This window comes from Hydra viridissima, unplaced genomic scaffold (assembly GCF_058129835.1).
Source record: "Hydra viridissima isolate aposymbiotic clone 2 unplaced genomic scaffold, HvirCarnegie_v1 scaffold_4, whole genome shotgun sequence".
Classification (NCBI taxonomy): Eukaryota; Metazoa; Cnidaria; class Hydrozoa; order Anthoathecata; family Hydridae; genus Hydra; species Hydra viridissima.
The window spans coordinates 13687792-13707183 of NW_028324303.1; the positions used below are offsets into that span (position 1 = coordinate 13687792).

The following is a 19392-nucleotide window of genomic DNA, read 5'->3' on the forward strand; positions in this document are numbered from 1 at the left end:
TGAATATCTTTTAATGTACAACTTTAATTTATTATCTTTGGTTTAAAAGCATTGCTTTATGAGAGGTTAGGGAGAAAGCGATGGTGCTATAAAATATTATCATGTTCTTAAGAAAATTAACCTGTTAGGATCACAATATTGTTTCTTAATTCTCCCTTGCTCTAAAAGCAATCCGCATTTGCTAGAACCTTTTTTATTCTACTCTAAAAACACTGTAAGTATTATCAGCTGATTTTTTGAGCCTCGAATTTGTTTACCTTTGATCAAGATTTTTGACTCTTCTACTAGAACCTGCTAGAAACATTTTAACATTTAGGAATTTCAAAAAAAAGAAAAGAGCTGCCATAGCATTACGTAACAATTCTCAATAAATTTTGTGTTCATTAAATAATAATAAAAGTGGATGAAATTATTTCAAAATTATTCCAACCATTTCTTACTTTTGCGTTCTTTCTTCATGTTGCTCATATGGAAATCGATATGTTTTACTGTTTGTTCCTAAATAATTTATTCTTTTTAAAGGTTTTGTAACTAGAAAACACAAACTTTTCAATTAAATTAGAAAGGAAAATGTAAAAACCCAATGACGCTTGAGCAAACCCAAGGTCACTACGCAGTAAGGAGCGCCAAAATACAATGCAATTAAATTATAACTTATACAAACCATGTTTCTGGAATAAAAATGACATTTACAAATTGAAGTTTAAGTTACATTAAGCATTCGAATACTGATTTTTGAAACTTAAGTCGATTTATTATTTCCTAGAACTATTTTCGATTCAAATTTAAGCAACAAATTAAATCCAAAGTTTACCGTAGATTTCCCTAATTCCGAACAAAATCGTACTTAAAGTTGAATAACTCCGTTTGCTTTTTGAATTTCGTATTAATTTTTTAAAATAAATAAACTGGAACCTAAACTGAATCGAACCTTATAAAGCAACAAGTATATTTATTATAAAAATATTGTTAATTTTTAAATTTAAAAAAATAAATTTTCGTTCGGAATTAGGAACACGTGTTCCTAATTCCGAACGTACGTATCAAATCCCAAAAAATGGCATTCAATTTAAAAAAGTAAATAATTTCTACTAGCTTAGAGTTAGGTAAAAAGATTTTCAAATTTTCAAATTACTTTTATTTTAATGTAAGGGTATAACATTGTGTTGGTGCAGAGTGTGCATTAGCTATTTATCAGATCCTGTCTTCCATTATTTTTTTGTAATCAGTTAAAAATAAAACCTTCACAGCCATTGCCTGTTTCTGTCAGCTAACTAAAAGAAATCTCAGTTGTTAGTATCAGGTTGGTTGCAACCTTAGCGAATGCTTCCTCATTAATCAAATAGGAAGCTTTTTTCATTTACAAAAGTAAACAAGACGTTTAGAAATTCAATAAAAAAAGTTAAAAGCGTTTATAAGTTGATGTCGTTAAAATTCTATTGTTAAATAATGTTGTTAATTGCTTGCACGTAAAAACGCTAACTTTTGCAAAAAAAAAGTGTATTCCAAAATCTGTTCGGAATTTGGGAAACGTTTTAATTATGCAAAAAAGGTACTGTTTTTAAGATATCTTACGAAATATTGCTGATTTTTGACTTTTTTTTTTCAGATAAATAATCACCATTAAATTATACATCGAACAGTACGCAATTTAAATTGTCTTTTTTTTTTTAAGTCTGTTTTATATTGTAGGTTTTTCAGGGTTTTAAAAAGTGTTTTGCTTGCAATTAAAAAATTTAATGGTATCAATATATATTTTGAAAATATTTTTTCATATTCTCATTACCCTAGTCTTCCAATTTATTAATCAGTTTTCCTTTTAAAAATCCCACAAAAATAAAAGATGTAAAAATAAGTGAACTAAAGCTGTTCGGAATTAGGGAAATCCTACGGTATATAATGTTAACCAAAAAATACGATTTTATTGATAAAATAGAAGAAAAAGGGAGACCGGGGCTGGTTAGCCTCAGGAATTGTTGACGCACTGCGTTAAACTTTGGGGTTTTCTACCAGAATTCTCCAGCGCATGGAACTCAAAACGGTTTTTGTGTTTTTTATTAATTTCGTAACTTGTAACCAACCACGTTTTCAATTTTTAAAAGCTATAGCATTAGCTACAAGTAAACTCAAGTAGATATAAGTGTTCTATAGTTCCTCTAACTTGTTACATTTTATTTCTTTTAATATTTCACTTTTTCGGAAATCCTTAAACCATTTTGTGAACAAAAAAAATCTGCACTCAGCACGGTGATCGCGGGAGTGGTTGGCAGTATGAGCCAACTTAACCCTTATCCCTTTTCACGTTAGCCGTAAATTCATTTAAGTTATAAAATACTGCAGACATGCGAAACTATAAAAGAAAAATTGACAAACCAAACTCATTCGGCGTTTACAATTTTCCCATCCTAGATGTGTTGTCACATACGCTAGAAGCTCAAAAGAAAGACCTGTTTTGTTACTGTTAGACAATTATGACTCCTACCTCTCAATAGAAGCTTTCGACTACTTCAATCAAAATAGTGAGTTGGTTTGTTCATGTTGACCTCATTACAGCCACAAACTGAAGCCTCTAGATCACTGTGTATTGCTTCTTTTAAAAAATATACAAACACAGCCTGCGATGCATGAATAATAATGGTTCAACAATGAAAGTTTATAATTTACCAGGCATTGTAAGTTATTCCTCTTCCACTGCATGTACCCCAAATAAAATTACAGCTGATTTAAAAAAAAAACAACAAGAAGTCTCCCTTTAAATGCTAATATTTTCAGGAACATGATTTTATGCCTTCACACACAACCAATAGACTAAGTCCAGAATCCTGCGGTCGAAAGTTACTCATGTTGACTTAAGAAATCAAAGATAAAAGACAAACCAGAATCTAAATGTTTAAAAGACTTAGAACCATATTCCCTTATTTAATCTTCAGAAAAAAGTCTCAACACGAAAATGACTGTGATGATGAGCAATTTTCTTTTTTTTGCTTGTGTTGAAACCTTTTCTAAAAGTAAACCTGATGAAATCTGGTTTCAGTGCAGTAAATGTCACCTTTGGGGCTCATGAGTCCTGCATAATTAGAAACACACTATTTTACATTTACAACAACTGTAATAATGACAGTTTATTAGTATAATTACTTCTTTTATTATGACATAATATATAACAATTAGCTTAACTAGCTTTTAATTTTTGTTTTGATTTACTTTTTTTCTTGATATTTACTCTTGTTTTAAATATTATATAGGCTTAAGGACAAAAATGTAAAAATGTCAACAAATATTATATAGGCTTAAGGACAAAGCTAAAGGTCAAAAATGTAAAAATGTCAACAAATATTATATAGGCTTAAGGACAAAGCTAAAGGTCAAAAATGTAAAAATGTCAACAAATATTATATAGGCTTAAGGACAAAGCTAAAGGTCAAAAATGTAAAAATGTCAACAAATAGAACTGTATACTGTTTCTCAATGAGTAAAATCTAGTTAATATAATTACCAAGTGATAAGATCTCTAAAGGAAAGTTTACATAGAGACTCAACAAAAAACACATATAGACACAATGTGCCCAAAACTCTCACCTAAATCACTTGGCACTGATACCAAATTTAGCTTAATATAAATCAAACTAAATCTTGATCATGAGCAAATTAAAAATGATCTCAAATATGGATTGGTACTGATCCCAAATCTTAACTTTGAATTTATTTTTCAGATCGCTAAATTACGAAAATTGCCAAAACTGGAAAAAGTTGGATGTTGCAGAAAGAAAACAAAAGTGTGCAAAGTTTTATTATCCATTTGTTGCAAAAGAAATCTAACAATTTTTAAAGCTAACATTAAAAAAGAAAATCTGATACTTTAAAACCTAAAAGTAAAACAAGCTCTCACATTGAATACCTCTTTTACATAATTCATTTGTGTACAAGCTGTTAGTAAAAGCGTTTATCTTACCGCTTTAACTTTTTTAGACTCCATTTATAACCAATGCTTTTCCATTTAGTTTCCAGAATTTCTAAAGGAGTTCTTCGTCCTATTTAAGACATATAAAACTCGATTGCCCGGGCCATTGATTCAAAGCAACCTGAAATCACAAAACAAAGTTTTACATTAATTCATTTTAAAATGATTTAGAAAAGGTTAATAGTATATGACTTGAATTTTCGTCCGCAATAATTGATGCCTGATAAATTAATAGCACCACTATAAATTGGTATTAATTTAAACAGTTCACATGAAAATTTGAAATTAAAAGATCCACGTGAAAGTTTTTCTCATTAAAGTGTTTTCGTATCAGGAGTACTTTCCTTACTTTCACGCGTACTTACTCACGCAAACAGGGCTTACTTTCCTTACTTTCCTTTTACTACAGCGCACTTTGTTGTGCCTCCAACTGCATCAAGTAAGGCTTTACCATGACTGCATGCATAAAACGGATAACATAGTCCTCATATACAAAACAAGCATTTATCAGTGTAAATCTACTTTTGAACTGCACACCACCACTTAATACTGATATTTGTTAACGAGTGATTTAATATTAGATGGCTATTATAACATAGCTAAAACTGCGATGGATAATAACATAGCCAAAACTGTTATTTTATTGCTATTGAGGTCATCTGATGCAATAGCAAAACACTTGCATCTTTCATCTTGCATCTTACATTCATCAAACAGCTTTGATAACAGTAATTTGACTCCAATGGAAATTTTGAATTTCATCCTGTGATATGGAAGCATCGCTTTCATCAAAGTCAATTTACATGGTAGCTTGAAGAAGACTAAAAAAAGAAATTTTCGGCATACAGGTAGGGCAACCTCGTCAACAGTTTAGTGAATTAATAAATACTATTTTTGTCTATGGGCATTTTTAGTATATTTTTGAATTTTCATGCAGAAATCAGCCTATATTTTCATGAAGTTTACAAATAAAAACATTTACATGATGTCTACTATTAGCTTCATATTCACAGGTGTGAACTCAAAGAATTTTAAGTTCTCAACTTAGGCTTCATGTTTCTCGTCTTAGAATACCTGATATGCCTCTAAAAGATCCCGGTTCTAGAAATCAAACACCTTAATTTCAGTTATTTTTCTTTTTCTCAGTTTTCGAGAAGAGTTTGAAAAGGTAGCATGCGTAAGAAAAGGTTGCAAAAGCGTTCAACGCCAGATAAATTACCGAGAAAAACAGCATTAAAAAATTCGTATTAAGTGATCAAAAGACTATGAATCAAAAAGGAGAAAGAAAAAAAAGTCAATCTAATATTGAAATATTAAGAAAAAAAGATAGAATTAAAAAAACAAATAAAAGAAGTAAAACGCTGTAAATGATTTTAAATTACGGATCTAAATATTCGTTTGATAAAGCCAAACCTGTAACTCAGCTTCATTTACACTTGCTAGATCCACTCCTTGAGCCTAATCCACTTATTGAAGAAATGGCAACATGTTCAGGATTTTTCAAAAGTTTCATAAAAAAGTGAACATACTTTTAAGATTTATAGCTCTAATTAATATTTTTGTTTCTACAAGCAAAACACTACGCGTCACTAGGGATTTAGTTGGTGTTTTTCGGGAGATGGCAAATCTTGAAATGATGAAAGAAAAGAAGGAAAAAAAAAAAAACAACCGCGCTGAGGTTGTGAAAAAGTCATATTACGAATGGAAGTGTCAGTAACATTCCTTTTAGAGCATTAGTTCTACAAGGGCAACGTAATTGGTGACAGCTATTTATAGATCAAATACTCAATCCTACTATTGAAAGCAAAAAAAGAAAGTACTCGACAGTCATATATAAGCTGGATGAGACTGCCCCACACACTTGCAAAGCAGTTAAAAATCTCTTAACAGTTAATTCTCTTAAAAATCTTTTTTTGATATTTTATTAGTCACGGTTTCCCTTTACTGAGGCCATCCCGAATCCCTGACCTTAATGCATGTGATTACTTTCTTTGGGAATACCGCAAGGACCGTGTGTATTCGGAACATTCACGATAATCGGTACTTTGTTCATGAATGTCGTTCACATCTGACATGTTGCTCTCTGTAGTTGAGAAATTTTATTTGAGACTTTTTTACTGTAAAATTACAAGATGATCACAATTAAGTTTGATTAAAAAAATCCCAACACCTTACTTACGATCTTACTAAAAGAGTAATGTAGATAGAACTCAAACTTTTCAAAGGTGAATTGGCAGGCACCTAGGAAAAACTCACTTTTCAAAGGTGAATTAGACAATGCTGTTGTGAAAAGCTATTCATCAGCAAACATCAGTGAAGTTTGTCAATTCTTTGAAGCAGAAAACTCTTATTCATCGCGATTGGTAAATTTAAATTTGCAAAATTTAGACTAGAGAAAAAGGATTGAGCATTTATTATAAGTGAAGTTTACCTGGTATCAATAGGTAGAATTGAAATATTTTTTTAGAAATAATAATTTAAGCACATAAAGTTGAGGCTAAAAAAAAAACAATGCAAAAAAAAAAAAAAAGAAAAAAAACTGTTTTACTATGGTTTAGGTTTATCATTATTTTTAAAAAACATCTTAAGAACTTTACACTAAACGTTCTAAAATCTGTCAATTTTGCTTAAAAAGTAAAATGGCTCTGAAAACATAGAATGTTTGTAAAATAAGGTAGACTACCAATTAGGTTCCCAAAACTTAATACTCTATAACGTTAATAAAATTGAAATGTTTGCATATATTTATATATTTATTTTTTATATAATATCATCTGGAAAAATATACAGGTAGCATTTTTCTAATATAGATCATTTAAAAAATACAAACTATATCAAAATGCAAAAAGGTTTTACTGCTCAGCAGTAAGTCAGCACCAGCTGTAGAAAAAACATTTGCTGCTTGCCGCTGTTGTAAAATTAAAATTTATCAACTTATTATAACTAAATTGAATACAAAAATAACTTCTGTAGCATAAAAAAAGGCTTTACAGAGGTTTAAATTTAACAATTTATTCACTCCAAACTCCAGCCTCTAGCCTTTTAACACTTAACAAAATTTTTCATCAAATTTTACTTTCTTATTAATATAGTACCATCTTCTAATATATGTCTATTAACAACATTGGACTCTTGTTGAAGCGTTTGAGTCTGAATTACTGGGGTGTGTTGAAGAGAGATTGTTTCTGTTACCATGTCTTCTTTTTTCAAACTAGAAGATTGTGAAGCAGGTGCATATATAACACCATTATTGTACACCCATTGAACAGGTTGTAAGTTAGCTGCTTGTGTTTGGTTAATTAAAGTAAGTACTTGGCTTACTGGCTGTGTTGCTTGTGTATGACTTGGACTTTCTGTAACAACTATTGAACCTTGATTATTATTCCGATTAAGTATGACATTGTTTTGTAAAATCTGAGAATTTCCTGTAAGTATAATGTTTTGGGGATGAATGCGATGCAATTGAAGTTGGCCAGATATAATCTTAATAAGAATATAATTAAAAAAACTATATTTAGGTAAAAAATTAATCAAAAAAAGAATTTGTGAAAGTTTTAATAAGAAATAAGTACCTGTGGTTGTTGTTGATTTTGTGAATACTGCACAGTTGTGTTTATAGATGACACAGGTGTGATAATTGTTGTATAATTTGATGGTTGCTTAGTGACTTGCTTTGATAAATTACCTTTTGAAACAAAAGCTGTAGTAGATGTAGATTGCCCAGCATAGTCAATGTTATTAGTAGATGTTGCCTAAGTTGTATAAATAATAATTTGTAGCATCATTTTACAAACAACTTACTACTCATGTAATTGAACCATCTAACATTTAATAAACAACTACAAATGTTAATTAAGCTTAATCCTAGTGTCTTAATATATGTAATTTATATTGAAATGTATAATTAACATAAACAGAGACGTAAACTTGTCTTTATTAATATGTATTTTATTCACTTACACATTAATATTATGAATTTACATTTTTTTTTTTTTACCTTTGTATTTTGTGAAGAGTATTCTAATTCTGTTTCTTGGAATCCACCTTGTGATAAGCAGTCATTTGTATCTTCTAGAACTTGTGATGACAGTGAATTTTCAGCACTGAGCAGCTGTACTTGAGGATGTTGTTGAACTCGTAATGTAGTAACAGGAGTAGGATCAGGAGAATTTAAGCATGTCTGAATAAGTGCTTTGCCACTTTCAGAAGTAATCATAGGCTGCAATTTTCTAGTTGCAAAAGTGTAGACATGTCCTGTCTCTGATGCTACAAGTAACATAACTTGAGTCCCAGTTAATGTGCTAAGCTCATAAGCCTAAATGGAATAGTCTAACAGATTAAAATGAGCAAACTATTCCAATATTTCTAAAAATATCATCAGAAACTTACAAAAAATTGGGAAAAAAATATCGAAATACTTTTTTCTTACTTAAAGGTTATACTAATGTTTGTACTTTTTAGAGTATAGCCATATGGGGATATGATTACAAAACTGTTGACATTAAAAGATTTAATTAATCTTAGACGACATCTTAGCTCGCTATATGATTTAACAATAAAAAAAATAAGTACCTACTTTCTTCATGATACCAGTTTTCCTTTTGCTGAATGTTGTATATCTTCTCAACTTATTTTGAATGAACTCCATTTTTATTTTTACTCTACCTCTGGTTTTTTTGGCAATTTTTTTCGCACTTCCTTCGAAAGGATCTTGACCATTTGATTTGTCGTCATGTGGAATATTGTCATCATCAGTTTCAAGATCATCGTCGAGGGCTTCTTGATAGTGCTTTGTCTCGTCAACAATGAGTGGCTGAACAAAACTTAAATGAGTATCCTGAACTTCGTTATGGGTTTGATAACTGAAAGATTGATGTTGGTGGTGGTGTTGATTAATTGTCGAATATTGAGAAAGCGCATTATTGTTTTGATTCATCTTGTACTTTTTCCCAAAATGGATCGTGGCTTACTTTATATAGACACACCGGCAATGCAGAATACGGCTGCTTTGTTTCCTTGAAAGGCGTTGTTTAACAAACTGTTGTTTATAGCCGAGAAAATGTTTTGAAGACTAGCTGACGGTAGCCGAAATTTGTTTCAAAAGTTTTTATTTTCTAGAAGTTTTAAAAAACTTAAATGCAGGTTATGCAACTAGTTGTTTGTTATTCATGAAATACGAAAAGATTTCTGATTTTGAGACGATCAAAAACACCTCTCCTAATCTTTTCTACACTAAAATCATTAAGAAAGGATTGACATATATATAGAAAGCAAGCCCATTTCTCATCTAATTCTTTCACAAACAGTTTCATTAAGCTACGCTTAACATGGAGAGAACAATTATCTTTTCTCTTAGTACCAATGGATCATTAATATTCGCTCAGTATTCAAACATTCTTATTCCAATGGTAAAGTGTAATTCTATAAAAAATAGGTAACGATACAAATCTAAAACCTCCTAAAGTTTTAGACTTAAACATTTGAACCAGTTACGTTCAGATAATTTAATCCTTTTTAAAACATTATTGATAGCTTTGTAGTCTTCCATTGTAGTGTTATTGAATGTGCTAATGATAATTGAACTATACGCATTTGTAATACTCAACAAACTTAAAGTTGAATGTTTTAAGACCTTTTGCTTCATTAAGAGAAATACTTTTAAGTGTTTTTCCTAATGAAGCAAAAGGTCTTAAAACATTCAACTTTATGATTCTAACCTTCTGTAATAACTTGTCCTTGGATTACTTTAAAAAGTAATCCAAGGACAAGTTATTACAGAAGGTTAGAATCATCCAAGCATTAAAAAACACAAACTTTCCATGCTATCAAAATAGGGTAAAAATCTTAACTTTTACCCCATGTAGAAATAAATGCTATTCAAGTAAAAAGGATCAAGGGTAAACCAAAGTAAAGTTGGCCTTTGATTCATCAGAAGATTAAAAAAGGTTAAGAGATTCAAGAGAAGTAAGCCATTAGATGTTCATAAATAAGGAAAGAAAAGAGTAAGTTTAGTGAGTGTAAACAAGGAAAGGGAAGAGTGAATTTAATGAGTGTAAATAGCATCTTCGTAAACAGAATAAATAGCGCAAAAAATATTTTGAAAAAAATGTAACTGGAAGAAAAAAAAACTATAAAACTCTTTTTGAAAACCTAATCTATAAATACAAATTTATAAAAATTTGTTAAAAAATAAAGATAATTGCTGATTAGTTAAAAACCGAACACATAATTATACTAAATTACAAATTATTCTAAATTCGAAGTTTTCCCATAAAATCATTTCTAAATGATCCTAGATATAAGAATTGCCCATCTTCGAAAACTTCACTGATATATCCTATAACGTTGCCAGAAGGATCTTGATAACTTTTTACCACGTCACCGTACTCATCAATTTTGATAAAGAGACCATAGGGCTTAAAAACGCGATCAAGATGTGCTTTTGGGATGAGCTAAAAATAATTTACTAAAAATTAATATGGGTAGTTGGTAAATATATCTTTCGCTAATTAATTAGTAGCCAACTGTATTGTGATAAAACTACACTAATCTATATTACAATATAATTACAGATAATTAGATTGGTGTATGTGAATTGTTACGGTTATAATTTTTAGATAACATCACTTTGTTTAAAGCTGAAAAAAAGAATAAATAATAAACAAAAAATGGCACCTTTGCTATAAGCGATTTTATTCTAGGATAGGGTCCAATAACGTCAAGAAAATTAAAAGGCCACTTTCTAACAAGTGGTAAAGCTACCCAATAACCTCCTTCAATAGATGGACGAATATTGTCTGGGAAACCGGGAAGGTTGTCTTGAAATATATCATAAACTCCTTTTTGAGAACCACTAATAAAAAGCCTAAAGAAGAAATTGCAACAACAAAAAAAAATTCTTTTAAAAAATATTTACATGTTTTTAATATTTGAAAAGTAATACATCTCAAAAAATATGAGATTCCTAGAAGCAACTTTAATATAACAACTAAACCTGAGAATCCTGCTGGCGGCTGTTTCACATATTAGTAAAAAATCTTCATCTGGTGACAGAGTAATGCCATTAGGAAAAAATAACCCGCTTAATAACAATTCTGATTCACCAGTTTTTAAGTCATAAGATAATATACGCCCCTTTCCACCACCTTCGAGCAGCATATAAGAAAAAAATCTACGGTTCCATCGCCAACTTGAATCAGTAAAATATACTTTTCCATTGCTTGCAACAGTCAAGTGGTTAAGAAATTTAAACGGCACATTTTTTATTCCCTTAGACGCAGGAAGAAGGGTAGAGAGATTTAAAGTAGCTAAATTTAGATTCATCAATCCAAAGTAGCCATCACATATTATTAAGTTCTCTTCTTTCTTGTCCAAATGAATTCCTAACGGCCTTCCACAGATGTGTTCCATTGATTCTTCACCTAAATTTAATTACGTTATATAAATTCGTGCACAAGCTTCGTGGTTACCTATTAAATTAAACACAAAACACGTTTTCTTATATGGTTTAATTTCATCCTATTGATAATTATTAAGGTAATTACCACAATTTTGGTGGTATTCACCAGTCCTCGCAATTTCTTTTATTTCACCTGACTTTAAGATTTTCACAATTCTTCCATCATGGAACCCTGTGTATATGTCACCTAAAAGCCAAAGAAAAAATTTTGCTTGTTGAAAGTTTGAGGTAATGAAAATTCTTCATTACCTCAAACTTTCTTTATTACCGTTTTCAACAAAAAAAATTTTGTTTGTTGAAAACGGTAATAAAGAGGTAATGAAGAATTTTCTAATACTTCTGATGTCTTGAAAGTTTCTTTCTTTGACAACAACTAAAAACTGTTAGTTGCAATGGTAAATTCCCATTATCTTTAATGCAAGGTGAAGTTGCAGAAATTAAAAGCTCACGAAAATCTCAAGTTTTTTCAACAATTAAGAAGTTTCAAGATTTAGTACAGTTAGAGAGATAACCATCTGTGTAAAAAAAATTATTGTAAAAAACTAACTTTGGCAAGTTGTTTCAGAAAAAAAGTAAGTTTTTGAAGAAAATTTTTATGATTATTCTGAAAGCTGAGTTTGAATAATTTGCCTTCCTTTCTCCATACTTTATGAGCTCCATCAAATTTCACAAGATTAAATTTTATTCATCAGTCCACAAAACTTTCTTCCAGAATGTTAAAGGCATGTTTATATATTGGTAAACAGATATGAGTCTTGGCTCTCAATGGATTTTTGAAAGGAATGGTTTCTTGTGTAGAACTCTTGTTTTAAATCCACTCTCTTTCAATCAATTTTAAATAGTAAACAGACTCACTTGAATTCCAAGTTCTTTTTTAAGAAAATTTGATGCTTTTGGTGCTTATAAAAATTGTTTTTTCTGCACAATCTTCACAATATGTTAATTAATTCTGGGTGTCAATTTGTGCTTTGCACCTCATCTTGGGTGATTTTTCACAAACCCAAACCTTTGCTATTCTAGTCATTTCTTGTATCAATCTGAATGTTTTACCTTGTTTGAACAAGTTAATAACTAAGTTGTGCTAATCTTGCAACCATTCCTTAGTTTTAACTTACATTTTTGATAGTTTCAATGAAAAATCAAATAGCTTTGAAAAATATCAGTCAATAATTAGCAGTTATTGATTATTTGATAATAAAATAATTTAAATTATTTCATTAAATTTTTTTTTTTAATTATCACTCAGAAAACATTGTTTATGTGTGGATATTTTCTGAATTCTTGATTAAATTTACTTTCAGAATAATCATTTAAGTTATTCAAAAACTTATTTTTTTCTGAATATCTTGCCAAAGTTTATTTTTCACAATCTCTCTAACAATCTCTCTAACTAAAGATCCTGCATTTTAACCTTCCGAAAAATCTCTCACTGGAAATGATTAGTAAAAAAAAAAAAGGATAGTACATCTGTAAATTAGGATTGCACCAATCCTCAAGATGCAACTGGAAAAATCATAGATTGCATGAGTTTAATGTTCCAAAATTGAGATTAAATGCAAATGATTACAATAAACTCATTAACTGGAAAGACAATAAATTATCAAGCCACCATTAACAACTGATGCTTCAGAAGAAGAAGTTCAATTGTTTATGAAAAGTAGTAGACCATCAGCAGTTGAGTTTGAAAGATTCTCATACCATGTGATCCAATTATAAATAACTAATAAAACTGGTACTATTTGAATCTTTTTAAGAATTTATATTTACACTCTTAACTAATCCGCCATACATTTGTGTTCTAATTGCAGGTGATGATTTCACTTTATGCTCCTGTTAGGATGATTAGTTCTACTGAATAATTTTAATCTGTAACTTGATTTATGAATGCAGTTGTTTAACACTCATCAATTGACATGGTCCTAACCAAAGAAATCTGCAAAGTTGTTATTTGTTTTCCCAATTTCTTCATATCTGACCATTGTTGCTTCAAGTCAGATTTTGATTTTTACTCTTTTCTGCATTCTCCCTTTGAAGAAACACTGTCAACAGGTCATGATCCAATTTCAGTATTTTTAAAATTGCTGCTTTTTCATTTACGCTATTGAGATATCCTATTTTTATAGGGTGTGCCAAAATTTACTAGTTTATTTGTTTTGCTTATAGTTTTATATTTTTATTGGATTTACTAATAAACAAAAAGTAAACAATAAATGAATATTTAATCATAATAACCTTTTTATATTAAATTTTGAAAATTATAATAAATGCACCAAATTAAGTGCTGACAAATTTGGACCCTTTTTACTGATTTAACATAACAGAATGCAACAAATCCAGTGCTATGTTTGTAATTTCGGCTCTGATGTTTTGTTTTGATCTAAAGTTGTTGGCTTGTTCATATATACTTAATTTTGAGGGTTTTTTAATATCATAAATTAAAATAATTTTCATTGTTTGAAACAACCTTCTCCCATCTTTTTTTTTGCAACATTAATTCCATGGTAAAAAAAGTTTTTCTGGTTTTTGAGCAATCCAGTATTCAAGCCAATTTTTGACTTCTTCAAAGCAATTAAAATGCTGCTCTCCAAGTGAAAGCTGCATTAACCCAAACAAATGATAATCTAATAAAGCAATGTCTGGTGAATATGCCAGGTGAGGTAAAACATCCCATCTTAATTCTTCAAGCGTTTCTTTTACACATTTTAAAACATGCGGATGAATGTTATTGTGCTGAAAAGTTATTTTAACGCATCTATTGGTATAATCTGGTCATTTTTCTTTCAGAGCTTGATTCAAAGCAATTAATCATTGTTGGTAGCGCATGCCTGTTATAGTTTCCACAGATTTTAGCAGTTTATAATACACCACATCTCTTTGGTCCCACCAGATACAAAGCATAACTTTCTTACTATGGATATTTCGCTTCAGTGTAGATGTTGATGCTTGAACAGGGTCACACCAAGATTTTTTTTGCATAGGATTGTCAAAATAGATCCATTTTTTATCACCTGTAATAATTTGATGCAAAAAGGATTTTTTTTTATATCTTTAGAGAAGGTTTTTACTCATTACCAATCATCATTCCAAATCTATTTCTTTCAATGCATATGGCATCCATTTACCTTCTTTTTGGATCTTTCCCATCAATCATAAATGTTTACTAACTGCAGCTTTAGTGACTCCTAAAGCAACGGACAATTGTTTTGGAGTTTGAGCTGAATCTTTGTCCAATAATTTTTGCAATTCCAGATCTTCAAACTTTTCTGGCTGACCAGGGCAATCTTTGTCATTTAGATCAAAATCACCACTTTAAATCATCTAAACTAGTATTTGCATGTTTTACCAAATGGTGCATGCTCTGCATAACTTTCTGCAAGCAAACAAGGATATTCAGCAGCAGATTTCTTTTGATTTAAGAATAAAAGCAGAGCATGCCGAAAATGATCTTTTGAAGGCTCAAAACTGGTCATTTATGGTTAAAAAAATAATTAAATTTTTGTTCAAATTTGCTAAATAAATTACGCTAAATTTTCAAGATTAATTGCTAAGTTATAATTTAAAATGCTAAAATCATACTTAAATTAAAAATTTATGCTTATTTTTAAAATTAAAAAAAAAAACTCAAAATTAAGTTAACCTACTAATATTTGTGGATAATGCAATTAGGAAAATCTGTTGCACTTTATCCAATGTTTGGTGAGCAATATAGACCATAGCACCATCCAGTTGAAATAACATTCTAGAGTCCTTTTATATTTGTTTTGGACACCAAAAATTTTTTAAACCATTTGTCTGCAGTGTTCCCAATCGACTGTAACTGCATTACTTCTGTCATCTTCAAAAAATCTTGTCCTACAATGAATCAAGCCATCACTCCATACTATATAGTGACCTTATGGGAATGTAGAAGCCTTGAGTGGGTTTGCAATTCTCCAGAACCTACAATTTTGTTTATTTACTGTTCCATTTAGCTCAAAATGAGCTCTGTTTGACATTACCAATTTTGAAACAAAATCTGAAACTACATTATATAGGGTTATTACCAAAGTTATTTCCAGACATTTTTGATGGTCATTTAACATCAGTTCTTGAATGTATCTTGTACAAAAACATCTGACCTTAATATTTGGTGCAGTGATGGTCTTGAATGCCCTAACTATTGCACTATACTTCTTAATGATGCTTCTGAACCTTCTTGAACACTTTTGGCTACATGCTCTATGTTTTCTAATGAACATCATGCTGATGGTCTTCCTGATTTATAAACTACTGGATGTTTTCCCTGCTTTTTTGAATTGAGCCACAATCACCAAATTGTTGGTGTTAAATGGGGATTTTGTTCTGGAAATCATTGTTGAATTATCATTTCATTCATACAACACTATTGCAGCATGTTGTTGTGGAGTGTAATTATTCTTTTTTTTAAGTTTATTTTCAGTTATATATATATTAAAAAAAAATACAGAAAAAATAATACTTTAGAAGCTATTAGAAAAAACAAATCAAATCAGATAGAGACTTTTGGGACACCCTTTATTAACAAACTACTCTACTAATACTAAAATGATCAGACAGGATAAAATTCATGTAGTAGTATTATGCTACTAATTAACAGCTATTACTGTGGTGATTTTATAAATTTAGAATATTGATTTTTTCATGATACCAAAAACTCACCAGTAAACTACAAGTGTTTTTAAAATCTCTTCTGATCATTAAAGGGGTGTGTCAAGCTTTAAACTAAAGTTTCAGCTGTTGCATGGTGAAAAAAGTCACATAATGGTTTTATTTGTTTTCATTTATAGGTACAATTGGAATTGTACCTGTTGATGAATGCAAATAAAACCATTATCTTATCAATGTCAATGTTTAAAATAATGTCAGATTATCATTCTTCACATTTGATATTAAGGGTAATTTGAAAAAAGTTTTCTAAGACTAAAAACCTGCTCCAGTGTTAACTGTTTAGAAAAGATAGAGCATATTTTCAATGAAAACACTAATTCATAAACTGTTTGGTCTAAAATAAAGTCCCAGTTTTGCCATAAAAAAGAGCTTTTTTTAAAAAATCATAGATAACTAAAAACCTTTCTTCTAAAGTGGAGTTCAATAATGTATACCCAAGCAATCACATCCCACCACCTATGAATGAACTAAAAAATGTTTATAAGCCTGAAAACTTTATCCAATTAGATTAATTAAATTTGCAACCAGCACACCAAACTATGGAAAAATCTTTTGTTTGAATTTTAAACAAACTGAGAGAAACAGTTTTATACAAATAATATTAAGCAGCACATCTGAAATATTTGCTGGGCTTTTTAACCAGCATCATGTTCTAAGATAATTTTAACATCAGCTAATCAAACATTATAGTAATTTAAAAAGATACCATTACAACTGCAAGGCAAGCTGTTTTGCAACTACTTGTATATTGTTACTTTATTAGTAGTTTAGAGAAAAAATAAATCAAAACTCTAAAACACTATAACTAACAAAATATGTTAAATAATGTAATAAATTTTACTAGATGTAAAAATTAAAAACAATAACTGATAAGTATCCACTATACCATTGCGATCTACTTGAATGGACTCAGGACCTTGCAGTTTTCCTTCACCAATTTTTACAATACCTTCCAATAAATTGTTCTCTTTCATGACACCTTCAAAATATGGTACGCTTCCAGGTGGACTGAAACAGTAAATGAAGTTTTGATCTAACCTGATTAATTAACATTTTACTACTGCTCAACTCAATCAGTAATAAAAACTAAATGCACAAATAATAAGCAAAAAAATAAGAGTTATTAAACCAAAAAAAATCTGTCTTTTCATTTTTCTCTGAATGTACATTAGAAAAAATTTTTACTATATGCATCTATATGAACTATATTTATCATTTTTCTCTGAATGTGCATTAGAATAATTTTTTAAAATCAATTGTTAATAACAGTTGCATTTAGGTTTTTTAGGACACTCACAGTTACATTACACAACTGTTATAACAATTTTATAATTTTATTATAGCTTAAGATATATTCATTTAAAAATTTATTAATTTATATTAATATAAAAATTTATATGCATGAAAAGAAAAAATTATATATTAATGAATATCTACTTACAAAACTGGAACTGGATCAATGGGGCATGGCACAATAACAACATATAAACAAAACAAAATCAAGATAGTTCCAATAACTTGCAAAGAGATTTTAAGAGCAGACCTAATGAAAAATTGAATAACTGTATATTTTATTTACCCATCTATCAGTATATTAATCTTAATTTTTTGAATTAAAAAAAATCATTTTTTGAAAATCTTTTAAATTATTTTATGCATTTATATAATTAATATCAGCAACATTGAAAAGTTTATCAAACAAGAAAATAATTTTATAAATTGCATAAAATTTTACTACTTAAATTACTAAGTAATAGTAAAGTTAGTTATGTATATGTATTTTATATGCAATATACTTTTATCATAACCTTGGTGGTGGTTTTTTTTGCTTCTTTTCATCATCTGATTGGTTTTCTAAGTCATCTGCCTCAACAGTTTTTTTTCTCTTTCTAGTTTTAATTTCTTGTTCTGGCATTTTATACTAACAGAAATTTAGACATTGTTAACCTTGAAATTAAAATACACTGTTTATAAAGAGATATGTATTTTTTAAAGCTTCATTTCAAAAAACCTTAAATACTTTGTGTAAAAAACCTTCTTTATATTGTGTAATTACAATAAAAGCATTCATCATATTTTAAACTATTTAATTATAAAAGTAAATTTAGATACCATGAATGCACTAGATAAGGAGTCAGCAACACAAAGTAACTAACAGTAAAAAAAATTATCGATTCAGTTTCTTCATTAGCTAAACTACTATATAGTGAAAATTTATTAAATTATTTTCAAGTTCTATTATTTTTTACTTACGCACATAAAATTTTTTAAGGAACTGTTCCTAAACATATTTTTTACATCGCATATTTATTTCATAACTTTTGCTTCTTTTAATTAATATTAACAAACATAATCATGAATGGTTTTATCTCAAATATTTTTTTAAGTCTTTTATTTACATTAAATTGGTGGTTTTCCCTGTTTACCTCCACAGAGAAAATCCTGTATTTGCCTTGTTTACCTCCACAGAGAAAATCCTGTATTTGCCGTGTGCAGAGAGCTGGAAATAAAAATAATCGCACCGGATGTTTCATAAAATTTGGTCTGATATTTGAGCCGGTCACTCGTCGAACTTATTAACTTTGTAAAACAATAAGTGGTGTTGTGTTAAAGTAATAATGCACATCGCTTTTTTAAATTCCTTTTAAAATGTAAATTTATTGTTTTCATTTAGTGTTATCAACCCTTATTAGTAAGGAAATTCATTATGTATTTAAAAAAAGAGGACTTACTTAAGTGCTTTGATACTCGGTACGTTTTATTCCGCTGACCCAAAAACTATAAGAGTTGTTAATTTCATGTAACCCAATCGATTTCTTAGTTTCAGTTTGCTTGGAACTTTTTTATATTATTATGCAATCAGAGAAATAAGCAACCATGTAATCTATCCCAACACGAGTGTCTTTTTGATTGTACTACTGTGTTTATGTCATTAGCAATGTCAATTGCTGTGGTTATGTCATCAGTTCTGTGTATGAAAAGTATTGGTGTCTCAGACACACAATGCAAAAGAAAAAAAAAATTGTTTTTTAATACTGGCTTTTATAAGAGTTTATCTTTTTACAGAACCTCTTTCACTTTAAGTTAAAACAGTTTATAAATCATATTCTTTATAGAATTTCTTTTTTCCATTTTTTGTTGAAATGGATTATGAATCATATTCAAGTGTTTTATTTTTGTTTTAGTTAAATATCTAGGGGGTTTTGTGAAAAGCACAGTGGTCAAATGAATAATAATACTTAATGTTTTTAACTAACCTATATTCATATCTTAGAATGAGTAACTT

At 29.4% G+C, this 19392-nt stretch overlaps 2 protein-coding genes across 6 annotated transcripts; both read right to left on the reverse strand.

The window, feature by feature from the left end:
• Positions 1-6713: 6713 nt before the first annotated feature.
• LOC145183039 (uncharacterized) lies at positions 6714-9011 on the reverse strand. Of its 3 annotated transcripts, none has more exons than XM_080058358.2 (4): positions 8538-9005; positions 7959-8276; positions 7534-7713; positions 6714-7444 (listed from the first exon to the last, which is right to left on the reverse strand). In XM_080058358.2, exons 1-4 carry the CDS (start codon positions 8895-8897, stop codon positions 7034-7036), a joined length of 1269 nt encoding a protein of 422 aa, XP_079914484.2. In that variant the 5' UTR covers positions 8898-9005; the 3' UTR covers positions 6714-7033. The 3 variants fall into 3 exon arrangements, with proteins under 3 accessions (XP_079914484.2, XP_089942540.1, XP_089942539.1); XM_090086414.1 differs by having other exon boundaries at positions 8534-8674; XM_090086413.1 differs by having other exon boundaries at positions 7043-7386; positions 8538-9011.
• Positions 9012-10054: 1043 nt separating this feature from the next.
• Positions 10055-19023, reverse strand: LOC145183553 (adipocyte plasma membrane-associated protein-like). Of its 3 annotated transcripts, none has more exons than XM_090085968.1 (7): positions 18839-19023; positions 17548-17649; positions 16993-17114; positions 11506-11607; positions 10956-11382; positions 10637-10826; positions 10055-10413 (listed from the first exon to the last, which is right to left on the reverse strand). In XM_090085968.1, the coding sequence occupies exons 3-7, from the start codon at positions 17078-17080 to the stop codon at positions 10213-10215; spliced, it is 1008 nt and encodes a 335-aa protein (XP_089942094.1). In that variant the 5' UTR covers positions 17081-17114; positions 17548-17649; positions 18839-19023; the 3' UTR covers positions 10055-10212. The 3 variants fall into 3 exon arrangements, with proteins under 3 accessions (XP_089942094.1, XP_089942092.1, XP_089942093.1); XM_090085966.1 differs by lacking the exon at positions 18839-19023 and adding an exon at positions 17915-18079; XM_090085967.1 differs by lacking the exon at positions 18839-19023 and adding an exon at positions 17903-18056.
• Positions 19024-19392: the final 369 nt, after the last annotated feature.